The 13,524-nt window shown below is 37.4% G+C and overlaps 1 protein-coding gene across 2 annotated transcripts; it reads left to right on the forward strand.

Annotated features, from left to right (window-relative positions):
- The first annotated feature begins 58 nt into the window (after positions 1 to 58).
- Positions 59 to 12,453, forward strand: cdhr5b (cadherin-related family member 5b). Of its 2 annotated transcripts, XM_085167284.1 has the most exons (15): positions 59 to 1,047; positions 2,469 to 2,644; positions 2,746 to 2,799; positions 2,951 to 3,040; positions 3,192 to 3,278; positions 3,401 to 3,502; positions 3,616 to 3,786; positions 3,950 to 4,040; positions 4,125 to 4,222; positions 4,973 to 5,176; positions 5,831 to 5,941; positions 6,031 to 6,097; positions 7,685 to 7,894; positions 9,339 to 9,508; positions 11,329 to 12,453. In XM_085167284.1, the coding sequence occupies exons 1-15, from the start codon at positions 960 to 962 to the stop codon at positions 11,875 to 11,877; spliced, it is 2,268 nt and encodes a 755-aa protein (XP_085023410.1). In that variant the 5' UTR covers positions 59 to 959; the 3' UTR covers positions 11,878 to 12,453. The 2 variants fall into 2 exon arrangements, with proteins under 2 accessions (XP_085023410.1, XP_085023411.1); XM_085167285.1 differs by lacking the exon at positions 7,685 to 7,894 and having other exon boundaries at positions 60 to 1,047.
- The last annotated feature ends 1,071 nt before the right edge of the window (positions 12,454 to 13,524 follow it).

Consider the following 13,524-nt stretch of genomic DNA (forward strand, 5'->3'; position numbering starts at 1 on the left):
TATTTTAGATTACTATATTAAATATTCCAAATTGCATATAGCAAACACAGGCAAGAGGTACAGCTGTGTGACTGAAATGAACCAAGGCAAAGCCCTTATATGAAATAGTAGCCTAAATGACATCCTCCTGTCAAACGCCACCCTTCAGGACACCCTAACTTCAAGCTTAAATGCAATTGAAACTGTTGGGTTATTAAAAAAATCAACACTGTCCAGTTGCCATAAAGGGGATAGTCAGCCATAAAGACCAGGGTATAAATGTGGTTATTGCTGCTGTAAAGTTGGACATTTTATCATGCGAGTCTATGAGGGCTGACGTATTTTTGAAGTCAGAATCAAGTGAACATTCAAAGAACTGTTTTTATTTTTATTCTGCTTCATTCTTTCTTGTACTTACAGTCTTTTAGGCATCTAACACATAAAAGTGGATAGAGTCATTTGTTCGCAAAGGGTGGCTCCTATATAGTACAAACATGTCTAATTATGGGGTTTGTATGGATTAATAGGGACAAAAAAGGCTTTTATTCATATAATATAGTCAAATTCAGTATAAAGTGTTTAACAACTGTACTGGCCTCTGTACTAGGAGTGTTGTATGTGTTATGTTTATCCCACTGTTGTCAACCATAAATGCAAATCAAGACACATGACCTTGCGATAGGACACATCGAGTGTCCTAAAGTTAAGGAAAAAACAGATGAGGGAATACTTAATTTAATGATATCAAATACTATCATCACTTCTGCAGATGTGCAAACAATATTAACATGCATCGTCATGTCAATCTTGTCAAGTAAAAGGCAATTAGTCACAGAAAAAGACCTTATATGACTTCACAGCAAACAGGAATACATGTAATGGGTTTTATGATGGGTAAAAGTCCAGTGCAGCCATAAACGCAAGCAGATTGGCACAGACGAGAGGCAGTTCAGTCGGAACTGACGAAGACACAGTCGGACATGGAGAATATTTATCCACACTTCACTGCGACAACACTCTTCTGTTTCATCCTTCTGATTCCGTTTCAGACATTGGCTCAGACCCCCAGTGAGTATCCATCTCTGTTGTTTCACCTGTTGTTTACCTGACTGTTGATCTCTGTTCCTACAAAAAAATAATGGGCTGCGTAACAGTGTGTTCAGTGGTATCTATGGCACATACAAATGACTTAACTTCTGCCATTTAAAAAAGTATTGTAAAAGGTGGGTTAAAAAAAACACACAAAGCAACTGTCTCAAAAGAAATACAATTAACAGTGTTTTAAGATGTTTCATATATAAGCAAGTGTCACATATTTTACCTTAAATGTTGATCCTAAACATGTTTATCTCTGCAAAGGTAAGGGTTCAACACCAGTACGTAGTTCTCACACTAATCAGCTTTTGCCAAAGCTGTGGTGATGGAGAATATCCTACTGAGTCAAATAAATTATATTAGTAAATTCTAAAAATAGCAGTAACAGTCGGTGGTTGCCCCGTTGGGTTTCAGACAATATTGGAACTTGGGTTTTTTCCTGCTTAGATCAATCCAGTGATTTTCATTCACAGAATAATCAGATTGTCAAAAACAACAATTATGTAATCTGTATAGAGTAATCATGCTTATGTGCTAGTCACACTACACAAAGGCTTGAGTCCAATAACCTGCTATGTAAGGCAGTTTTAGCAGAATCATGGTCTGAAGGCGGTGTCGTGTCAAACATATTTGCTTTGCCTAGAGGAGCACTGTAGACTCTCTGTAAGCTCCTCTTGTTAGTCTTTTTTGTGTTTATTATTATTGTTGTTGTTGTTGTTGTTGTTGTTATCATCATCAGAGTGAATTGGGCAGCTAGTGAAAGCCTGTGAGCTAAGAAACGAATGAAAGAAAAGAAAGGGGAGGGGGTCAAAAGTCTATAAGCAAACAGACACGCTGTCACACTGTTTGGTGCATTTTTTTTAGTTCGTTCTGTTCATGGTTCACTTAAGTCATTGTCAAGTTCATCAAACAAACATCATTAATAAATGTGCAAAGGAATATTACAATTGCAGATGTTTAATGCATTATTCCACTAATCCTGTAATATGTTTAATAGTAACTTCTACTAGTCCATGTGTAGTTATAGTTTTTATTTTTATTTTTTTTTTTTTTAATAGCTTGTAATCTTTATGCATTTATTAAACTAACTTTTTTTTAAACTGTGCTAGTTTTATTGTGACTGTTTATTCCTTGTACTCCTCAACATTTCAATAAACTGCACAGGTTTTCCAAATTCTACTTCTTTGTAAACTGTCTTTTGAGATAAAGGTGATGGCAAGGTGATAAAACCACTTTCGCTCAGAGCGGTTTCCACTGTGCTCCCAGAAATGAATGTTTCTTGGAGCTGAGTGGGTTCAATTATTGTGGAACGAGGGGAACAACAGACATATTCTAACAGACAAATGTCTGTGTCTTTAATTAGAATATCTGTCTTTTTCCTTCTGCCCCAACAGTGTGTTCTCCTCCTTCAAATGTGCAGATTCCAGAAAACAACAGAATAGGTGACGTTGTTGTGACAATAGCTGTCCAGGAAGATGTGACCCTTGAATTTACTCCTCCAGCTGCAGACCCAAACCCATTTTCACTTAATGGAAACAACCTGACAGCTGCAAAGGTGTTTGACTATGAGGTACTGTCAGTCATGACTAATAATACCAATAAGATTAAAACTCATCTTTGTGTCATTTCTACAGTAAAATCTCTTGAGCATAAAATTTGTTTTGTTTGCAGATTGAAAAAAGTTTTCCGGTCCCCATCACGTGTAAAACAACTGCAGGACTGACGGTAAAACTACCTTTAAACACGCTGAACAGGTTTAACAATAAAAGTCTTCAGTTTTTCACTCAGCTGTGTGTTTTTCACAGACTCAGACTTTGCTTGTACTTAATGGTCATGTGTTATCTGATACACTAATGTCAATTTAATCTGTTTCCAGACAAACGAAGTCATCATTGTAGTCATTGGCAATTTGAATGATAACCCTCCTGGCTTTGATAAAAATCCGTACGAGGTTCAAGTCAGTGAGGTAAGGGTTGAAATACTAGAGAAGTTATTATTTGTCTTTGTAATTCTTTAATCTATTTATTAATTTTTGTGTTGTGGCACGAGTAGATAGCCCTCATATCTTCTTTTTAAATGTACCTTATTTAGTGGTACTTTTTTTTTTTTATATATAGATAGCAGCTATAGGGACCACTGTGGGTCAATTCGCTGCCAATGACTTGGACAACCCCACGCTCTACTATACACTCACACCTGAATCTGTAAGACTTTTTTCTTTTGTCTCACATGAGACAGTAGATATTAGTTCCAGCATCTTTGACCAGAGTAAGGTCAAAGATACACAGTGATCTAAACATTTTTATTTCCTTTTTCATATCTGCAGGATTACTTTAGACTGCAGTCACCGACTAGCGCAGTTATTCTTGTTAATGCACGCCTTGATTATGAAAAAGTCGAAAATGTGCAGCTGGTATTGGAAGTTCTGGTGAGTAGTCAACATTTCTGATTATACACAACAATAGTTTCCTCCTAACTCTGGAGGATACCTATAGTTTTTCTTTCTGGCATTTGGATGTTTCTTCTTCCGACATTTTTTAGGACACACAAGAACCAGAAAGATATAGTGCCACCACAACTATTGCAGTCACTATCTTAGATGAGGACAACAGACCGCCATGGTTCCAGCCATGCACCACACATAACATGGGCGAGAATGTGATTTGCCAGAGTACCGGCTATACTGGATTTGTTGTCCTTAATGAACAGGAGGTGAGTTACTCCCACTATAGTAATTATATGTATTATATACATATATAAAGTATTATATATAGTGGTATTTTATCATTTTAGCTTTTAATACTGTTAATGAATGAGAAGGTTTTAAATGCCTGATAAACACTTTGAGGCCATAACTGTGATTTTGCTTTCGCAGCCTGGAGTGTTACCACTGAAACCAGGACCTCTGTACGCCATTGATGGAGACTCTGGAATAAATGAGGAGATAACATATTCGTTCCTAAGTGGTATATAACTTGAATTATAACAAACAATTGTAAAGTTGTTGATTATTAGCACAAAGAAGAAGCCTAGTTTGTCTGTGATTGCAGGAAATGATGCTGGTCTGTTCGAGATCAACTCAAACACGGGGAACATTACCATGCTGAAGCCAGCTGATGTGTTGGGGACGATCACTTTGACAGTGCTGGTAAACACAACATATTCTCTTGCTGTTATCGAATGATGATGGTGTCATCTGTGCTAAAAACTGTAATCAAACTGGATTTTTTAAAATAGATGTAAGTAAATAGATGTAGGATGTAACCAAAACAGTAAAAAAGAACAAAAACAAAAAAGAAAACCCAGCTTGAACTCTCCCACACAGGCCTATTGTTGATGTTCACAAGATCACTCAGATTCTGGCCAATTCAGACTTTTAAATTTAATGAACAGGAGAAAAACTTTTAGTTAGGTTTACTTTATTTACATTTATAATATATTTTCTAAAACAAAGTTACAAATAGTTACTTAATTCCTAGTTCAACATGTATTTAATATATCCTTTGATATTGAACTAAAATTAATTTTAGAATAGAATAGAATAGAATAGAATAGAATAGAATAGCCCTTTACTGTCATTGTGCATGCACATTGTTCTTACAGTCTGGTAAATCAATCACTCCAACATCTGCATTACTTCCAATGTTGCCACATTCTGCTATATGTCCTCCACCTGAGGCCGATTCTCATTCCCAAATTGAAGCGAAAATCGTCTTGCCTACAAAGAGCAGACAGGCAGTCTGTTGGTCCCTAAACATGACAGAAAATTGGCAGAAAATCGTATTAAATTATTACATCAATAATTTAAATGTATGAATTTCTTTGTCAGGTTAATCTCAGGGAATTTATTTCAGTATTATACAATCCTGATGTTTTCAGCTGTGTTTTTCTTTCACAGGCCAGTCAGAAAGTGAACACTCATCAGTTTGCCACCACTACCATCACAATCAGTGTCCAAGTCAAAAGCTTACACCCCCCAAAATTTCAGAAAGATCATTATGAAGGAGTCATCTCGTCAGTAGGTGCCATGGCGATGGATCTGACAAACAAGGACACGCCACTGCAGATTATTGCCACAGATGAAGATTATGCTGCCACAGCGGTAAAATGCAGTTACTCAAACCCCTAAACACCAATGTGACTAGGTGAAACAAGTGTTTATGCTTTGTTGAGGTGAAAAGATGGATGGATGGATGGATGGATGATGGATGGATGATGGATGGATGGATGATACCTGCTCATAGGCTGTGTTCCCAAACTTTTATTCTTCTTCTAGGTTTGACTTATGTTTCTTTATTCTCTGTAGTTTTTTATGGAAATGGAAGTGGGAAATTAGAGCTAACAGTTCTATGTCTCGATGATCCATTTCCTAATGTTTCCTTAGCATCTTTTGTAAATTTCCTGAAATGCCATTTAAATGTAGTTTACAAATGCTTGTATTGATTATTTGTTTAAAAACAAAAGAATGTTCCAGCAAGAATGTTTGACTTTTGTTATGTACAAGTTTGTTAAGTGAAAGCTCATTTTGGTAACAGCCAGCAGTGGTGCATGTCCAGCCATTCTGTCAACTGTTTCCAGGCATGATGTAGTTATTTTCACTGATGGAGAGACTTATACATTATTTCATGACATTATGCAGTTTAGTGGCAAACTACTCCACTGTGAGTTTGTTTGATTACTAACAAAGTCTTTTGGGAGTTTTCGATCTACATCATGCCCAGCACCAACTTTTTTTTTTCTACATATGTTGAAACAGGGTCTGAATCCCCACATCACTTATTCCATTATGGGGAGGAGCGAATTCTCCATCATTAACGGCTTTTTATTCATGACTAAGGAACTCCCAGAGGAAACCCTGTCCCTGGAAGTGAGTGTACAAGTCTAGTTAAAGTTACAATGACTGATGAAGTGAGCAAGTTTCTTATCAAGCATTTAACTTTGTCTTTGAACTTTCAGGTATTGGCAGTAGATTCAACCAATGATGAAACAGCCACAGCTCAGCTGTCAGTGGAGGTGAAATTAGGTAAATGAAACCTTCCACAATATGCTTCTGACTCTACTTGTTCTGTCAATGCAACAAATGGGCTGATACTTGTATAGCACCTTTCTACTCAGTCAAAGCTCAAAGCTCTACCACAAGTCCCATTCACCCAATCACACACACATATGTATACAGTACTATTTATTCACATCCACACACACTCCCTCTCCAGAAGATGTACTAGGGGATACTTCAGCATGTGCACTGGAAGAGTCTGACCTTGCAGTTGGCAAACAAAGTACTCTAACTCCTGAGTAACAGCCCCCCTCAATATTCTGCAGCATACTGCATGTTCATCAAGTACATTCGAACATGATTTATAAATCAAGATCTTCTTGTTTTAAGTGTTGTCAACTGAAAGATCATCTAATGTTTATATAACTGATTTTCAATGATCCAAAAAATTGCTTTATGAATTTGTGAAATTAATCTAGAAGAACCAAGATGTAAATGTAATAGTTAATCTTCTTTATGTCCCTTTCTATAATTCCTGGGTTTCCCTATCAGCATTTTTATGTCTCTATGAATTTATGCCTCTTTCACTTTATTTCTTGTCTTTTTTTTTTTCTTTTTTTTTAAAGGTTGGTTTTAAGGAGGGTTTCTTTGTCTTTGTGGTTTTGTTTTTTTTCCCACTTTTATTTGTTGGATTGATTTCTCCTGTACATTGTTACCCTTCTGTCCCTACTTTGTGTTTTTTCCTGGTCTTTACTGAAATGTTAATTGTTCCGTTCACTGCTGCTGTGTTCTCCTTTGTGTTCTTTGTTGATTTGTACCCCTTTAAACTTAAAATACAAGTTTCTTTTATTTTTTTACCCCCTGTCAATCTGATTTTCTCTTTTTGTGTCAATAACTTAAAAACTTTGCCTTAAACATGATTCAAGGTCTTGCAAAAATTATGATGAAAATTTACTTTGCACCCAATCTGAATAACTTATAATACCAATATTTAGAGTGTAATTTTGAATGTCCCAGATGAGAGAGGGACAATGTGAAAGGATTGGGACTCTAAAACAGTGACCCACACCATGGGCTATCACACCATACTTATGCTCATAGTTGGTTTACAACCAAAGACAGTCCTGGATGAACTTTTGATGGTGTCAGAAGTTTAGGATGACCATCTTGCAGTGCGACTGCAATTATGATATATGTCTACTTGCCCACCAAATAGGAATCTTTCTTGAAATGGCACTGATCTTAATGGCAATTGCACTCAACAAACCAACCCAAATGGAATATATGGAAGTAATATGTGCACAGTAAAATGTTTGGAACTCCAACAAAGAAGAAAGTCTTGTTGATTTGAGGCCACAGAACCTGGCTATGTGATGTGTCCTTGAGTTGTCATGGCCAATCCAGCGGAGTGTGGCATTAAGACAGAAAGCAGAAGAATAACAGCTATATCCTGGCCCAGACTGAACAAGGATTAGCTACATGCATCAAGATTCATGTCCATGTGGCTTGCAAAGACCTTTCAAGAATGCTAAAATGGCCGTTTTATAGACATCTAAAGCAGAAAATGAAGACACAGGTAAAACCACTAAGCTTCAAAGTGTGCTCTCCTCCCAGGTCTCACCACCACCAGTTTACCTCAGACTACTACAGACTTTATGACCACAACAACCACAGGTGAATCCACAACCAGCACCAGCGTCTCAACGACCAGTCCCAGTGAGAGCACCACTAACTCTGCTACATCCACTGAAGACAGTTCTTCAGCAATTAATCCCACTTTGACCCCTGAAGAAAGTTTCTCCACTCCCAGCAAGGCACCACCAGGTGCTTATCCATTACTCTTCATCAGATCAAATGTGGTCCTTTGGGGAAAAACACACACACACACACACACACACACACACACACACACACACACACAAACAAGCAGTAAGAAGAACCATTGCCAGGCAAACAAAGGATTTACCAACACATATTTTAACACACACACATATTTTTGTTGTTATTTTTGTTTTGTTTTTGTTTTTTTTTAGAAATGACCTAGGGGAAAGGGGTAGTACATGGAAAATAAATGAAATTCACAGGAAACAAAAAAAATAATTGGATAACCTTTGAGGGTTTTTTTAAATCACACACCAAAAGATAGAATATTCTATTAGATTAAAAAATCATAAACTTGTGATGAAAAGTTCCTAAAATAATAATAATTTGTTTTTGTCATCCAGCCTTATTTTAGACAGGAATATACTTCTAACTTCCTATAAAGGCTTTTTTCACATTGTTCCAAAGCTATAAAAATGTCTTAAAAGTCGTTGGTATTAAGCATTGGCCCATATACTGCTCATTCATCACAGCAGTTATTCCTAAATAAATAAATAAGAAAGAAAGAAAAAAAGTGCAGTAAAGGCTAGTTCAAATAAATCTTCAATATGTTCTGAAAGCTTAAAAATATGTCAAGTTCATACTCAGCATAATAGATGGATGTTGATCTGTCCATGCATTTTGAAACTAGTATTAGCATGTCAGCTACTGTCATGCTGTTTCCCTTTGTTCTTATTTGGTGTTAGAATTTGGATACATGAGAAAGCCATATTATTAGTTATTCTTAGTTAGATAATCCATTTAAATTCCTTCAAAAGGCATCAACAGCACAAACACAATGGTGTGGTCTGGTTTAATGACTTACAGTAGACAAGATTATCTAGGAGAAGCTAGTCTGGTGCAGTGGACACTTATCGAGCGGCCAAGCACCCAGATCCACTATCCAGGTGGATGAGATATTAAAAAATAATCACTTTCTCCTGAGTTGTTATAAAGGAGAAAACTGCATTAGGCGTTTTAACAGGGGAGTTCATGGGGTTCGACTAGCAAGTCTCAAGTGGCCACTTGAGGAACTGCAGTTCTTGGCTTTGTCTTGATTTTTGAGCTCGCCACTTGTTCAGTATGGAATTTTAGCATGGCATTTTTAGTAAGTGGCAGATCTATAATCCACATATTGTATCTGTCATTTCATTTTTCTTAAGCTATGTGCAGTCAACCCTTATCAAACCAGTCTTAATCTATCAGTTTTTGTGTTAAAGTTACTTAACCACAGCTTTAGTGTGCTAAACATCTACGTTTCACCTAAAATTTCCATTCCAAGTAACAAAGATTAATATGACATTTACAGTTAGAATTATCACTCCAATAAAAAGCATTTGATGAAAAACACTTCAGTTTACAGAAAGGGTTTAGACTCTTTAATGAGGGTTTTTTGTTGTTTCTGCAGTCATCAACCCATCTGGTGAATATGGAACAGTGGAGATGGCAGCACTGGGTGCAACCTTGGGTGCTCTCCTGTTAGTTTGTCTGGTGGTCATTGGTGTGCTTGCCCATCGCATGCAGAAGGGGAAGGCAGACTGGAAGAAGATCTATGAAGCCAACATATTTCGAAGCTCCGTAAGTTTAAGGTTTAGGTGTGGGTGAACTTTCACATTCATCCAGACTCATCCCTTTCCAACACGCTGGTCTTTACTATTCACACATTTTCATTTTTGACCACCTTGGTTTCAGTTAAACAGATTTATGGACAAGATAAAAGATTCCTTATGAAATATTTTATTTGTACTATTTTCACTTGTTTAACGTTTATACACCTTGTGACCTTTGAGATTCAGGCTAAATTACAGCATAATTTCACACTAAGAAATTTGTAAGATGTTTCTTGTAGCTGGTCACCAGGTTTGGGCACACATCTGGAGGGATTTTGACCCACTGCTCTTTACAGAAACTCCTGTAGGTATCTTGGCTGCTTGGTAACTAGAACACCAAATCCCCACACCGGGTGTGGGGTTTTTCTGGATTTTTGATTGATATTCTGTCTCCATTAATGTTAAACTATCATAACAATTAAAGACTGTTCATTTCTTGTAAGTAAACAATCTTTCAAAGACAGCAGAGGATCAATTAATTATTCTATTCTGTATTCAATATTCACCCCACAGAATATCAGTCAACAGCCAGATGAATTAACATAAATATGAAAAATATTTTGAGATAATTTTAAGCAATGGGAAGACTATAATAAACTGGGGAAACAAATATCTAATGGAAGCTACAGGAAGGGCCCAGTTATGCTACATGCAAAGTCAGAGTGTCTGTTTCAGTGGATGAAAGAAACTTCCCATCAGATTCTGTGTCAATAGTCCTTCAGGGAACGTTTTCTGAAGCTAGTTCAACAATAACCCACAGTAAAAAAAAAAAAAAAAATCAAGACCTTTTTGCTAATCTTTTGTAAATATGTCCTCCTCCTTCTGATTATTTCTCTTGGCTCACTTCTGTTTTAGCTCATTTTTTCTGCACTCTATAAAGAAGTCCACATTGATTTAGCAGTGTGCAATGTTTTACCTGTAGTTTTTAATAATAATAATAACTTGCATTTAAATAGCACTTAGACACTCAAAGCGCTTTACAATTCCACTATTCATTCACTCTCACATTCACACACTGGTGGAGGCAGCTACAGTTGTAGCCACAGCTCCCCTGGGGCAGACTGACAGAAGTGAGGCTGCCATATCGCGCCATCGGCCCCTCTGGCCAACACCAGTAGGCAGTAGGGTGAAGTGCCTTGCCCAAGGACACAACAACCAGGCCAGACAAATCTGGGGATCGAACCGGCAACCTTCCAGTTACAAGATGACCTTCCCAACCCCCTGAATCACGGTGGCCCTTTTGGGTTATTTGCTTTGATTCTGGCTGGTAACTTCCCTTTCCCTTCCCCTTTCTCTTTTATATGAATTCTTGTTGACTGCATAGTTCACAGTAAGATTTAGGGCAAATGTTGAATCTGTGTTACAATACAGTCCAACAGCTACAATTGGACAAAAGCATTTATAATATGAATAGACAGTGTTTTGTGTCAGTCAGTCAGTCTCAGTAAGAATAAAATGAAGACTGTTAGCTGAATAAATATATTTCCTGACTAAAGCATTTGAGGTAATTTTTTTCTCATCATTAGGGTTTACTTTATGAAACGGCATTAAAGGAGATTCAAAACAGCAAGCTAAGTGTAGAAAATGTCTACTGGAAGTCATAGTAAGGACACAGTTTTACCATTGTGAATCCTTGATTCAAAGACAAGTCTGAAGGGAAGGGTTTCTGATGCTTTTCCATGAAAATATATATTCATTGTATAGACTGATGTAGCAGCTTGTTGTGAATAACACTTTCAAGTCCTCTTGTTTATAAATGTTCTCCCCTTTCTGTTGTTCTATCCACAGCTGGGTCAAGGCCCAGGCCAAAAAGAGGGCATCCAGTACACCAATGAAGCCTTTCAGCGTGATGATGATGATGATGGAGGAAGCACGGGCTCAAGTGGTCCAGAGACAAAAAGTGAACAGACACCAAAACCAGTATGGGATATCTCAACCAAAGAGGCCATCGAAAGGTCTTCTGCACCACTGCATGACCTTTTGCCTGATGACACCAGTGATGTAGGCTCAGATAAGGCTGACAGCGAGAAGGAAGTAAAACCCATCCTGACAAAGGAGAGGCGTGTGGAGGAGGGGTACAAGTCTGTCTGGTTTAAGGCAGACATTGACCCGAGTGCCAAGGACGAGGTGGTCATTCTCCCAGACAACAGGGAGGACAGCGAGGAGGAAGATGAGGAACCACCCTCAAGCAGCAAAAAACATGAACGGGATGGAAAACCACAAAAAAACTCCAAAGTCTTGTTTGCGGATACCGATTTAGACAGTGGCCTAGGCGTGAAACTAGAGGAACCGGGCGACGACTCAGATGGTGACGAAGGACTGGACATTGATCTGTAAGCGTAGCAAAAAGACAAGAACGTGGTGGAAAGCACCTATAATAAAATCGAATGATTTTTTTTATCAGTCAAGCACGTAATATTCAGCCTTATCAGCCTATTACAAAGGAGCCGTCACACAGAACCAGCACAGCGTACACCTTATGGAAAAAGAAATTTCAAGTATAAATCAAAAGCTAAAAAGTTTGAACCTTTAGATGTTATATAAATGCAACATATTGTAGCATCTATTCTTAATGTAAATGTGTCATAGTTAATCAACGTGTCATAAATTCATTAAAAACATTATTATATACATTAGTGAGGCATTTGTGACTCATGAAATCAATGTGGTAGAAATTATGGAGTGAAAATCATGGGACCTCTGCTCGCCCTGCTGTTCATTTAATTTGATTTTTTGATTCACTATGTGCCTTCATCTTGTGCCCCTGTCCTCTAGTTTTATTGCCCCTTTTTTGCAGTAGCGGTGTCAGTGAACAATGAACACTTCTTTAACGGTTAATTATTAACTTGTAATTTAGCCCAGGTTAGCAGAAAAAAAACGTTGTCAGAGGGAAACAGCAAGAGAAAAACACACATAATCTACTGTTACCGCTAGTGATTAAAAAAAAAAAAAAAAAAAAAAAAAAAAAAAAAATACTGCCAACTGATACTGGAGACTGTAAAACATTATGACAGACACGAAAGGGACTCTGAACTTCAATTAAATAATTACACAGATATCAGTAAAATCCATCAGTGGAATATGTTGCTTCAAAACAAACTGGAAACCTTTACCCAGCCTTTACCTAACCTACTTACCTTTACCTAGCTCGTTTTACAGTTTTTCTCAGTTGCTTTGGTGCATTTCTCACAACAGAATTGATCTCTGCACCACTACTAAGGCTCTTCTCAAAACAATTAGTAAATTAAAACTGCAAAACATGGTGGATAACTTGCAAAAGTGAATCACTTCATCAAAAAGAAAAGTCAGTTGTTCAAAAGCAAGTCAGTTGCTCAAAATAAGTAGTCAATGCTTCAAAAGCAAGTCCCTTAATCAAAACAGATAATATATTCATCAAAAGCAAGTACTTATATCAATCAAAGTGTCAGGGCTGTCACAATTACAAGTCATAACACCAGCACCTTTGGTCACAAAATCAAATGGTTTGAACATGTTCTCATTGTGACGGATTTCTTTGTAGGTGCTTCCCAATGACATGTCAAGTCTGGACAGCATGCATGGCATGTTGAAAACCATAAATTGTAAAGGAAAATCAAGACACTTCATATGCACTCTTGATAATATTCAATTGAAACTGTTCACAGCATTGTGCAACTGGGGAAAATACAGTAAATCAAACATTTTACAGCAAACATAAACTCACTTAGAGAGTAAACCTTACTGCAGTAGTTATGAAACAAAAAAAAAAAAAACCCTGAAAAACAGACACTGCTGCATATCAATCATTGATATCTAGACGCTCCCGTCTGTCTGCCCACATATTTGCATCAACATCACAGCGAATGTCAGCTCTATCGATGCATCGGGGAAAGTATCTTCTGGAGTGTCGAATCCACCCTCTGCAGGACTCTGCTGTGATGTCATCACAAGCTGCATCCATAGCTGCTAGCAGGGTCATTTGGGTATGTGGATGCCTGTCATATA

The sequence above is a fragment of the Neolamprologus multifasciatus genome, chromosome 7, assembly GCF_963576455.1.
Source record: "Neolamprologus multifasciatus chromosome 7, fNeoMul1.2, whole genome shotgun sequence".
NCBI classification, from domain to species: Eukaryota; Metazoa; Chordata; class Actinopteri; order Cichliformes; family Cichlidae; genus Neolamprologus; species Neolamprologus multifasciatus.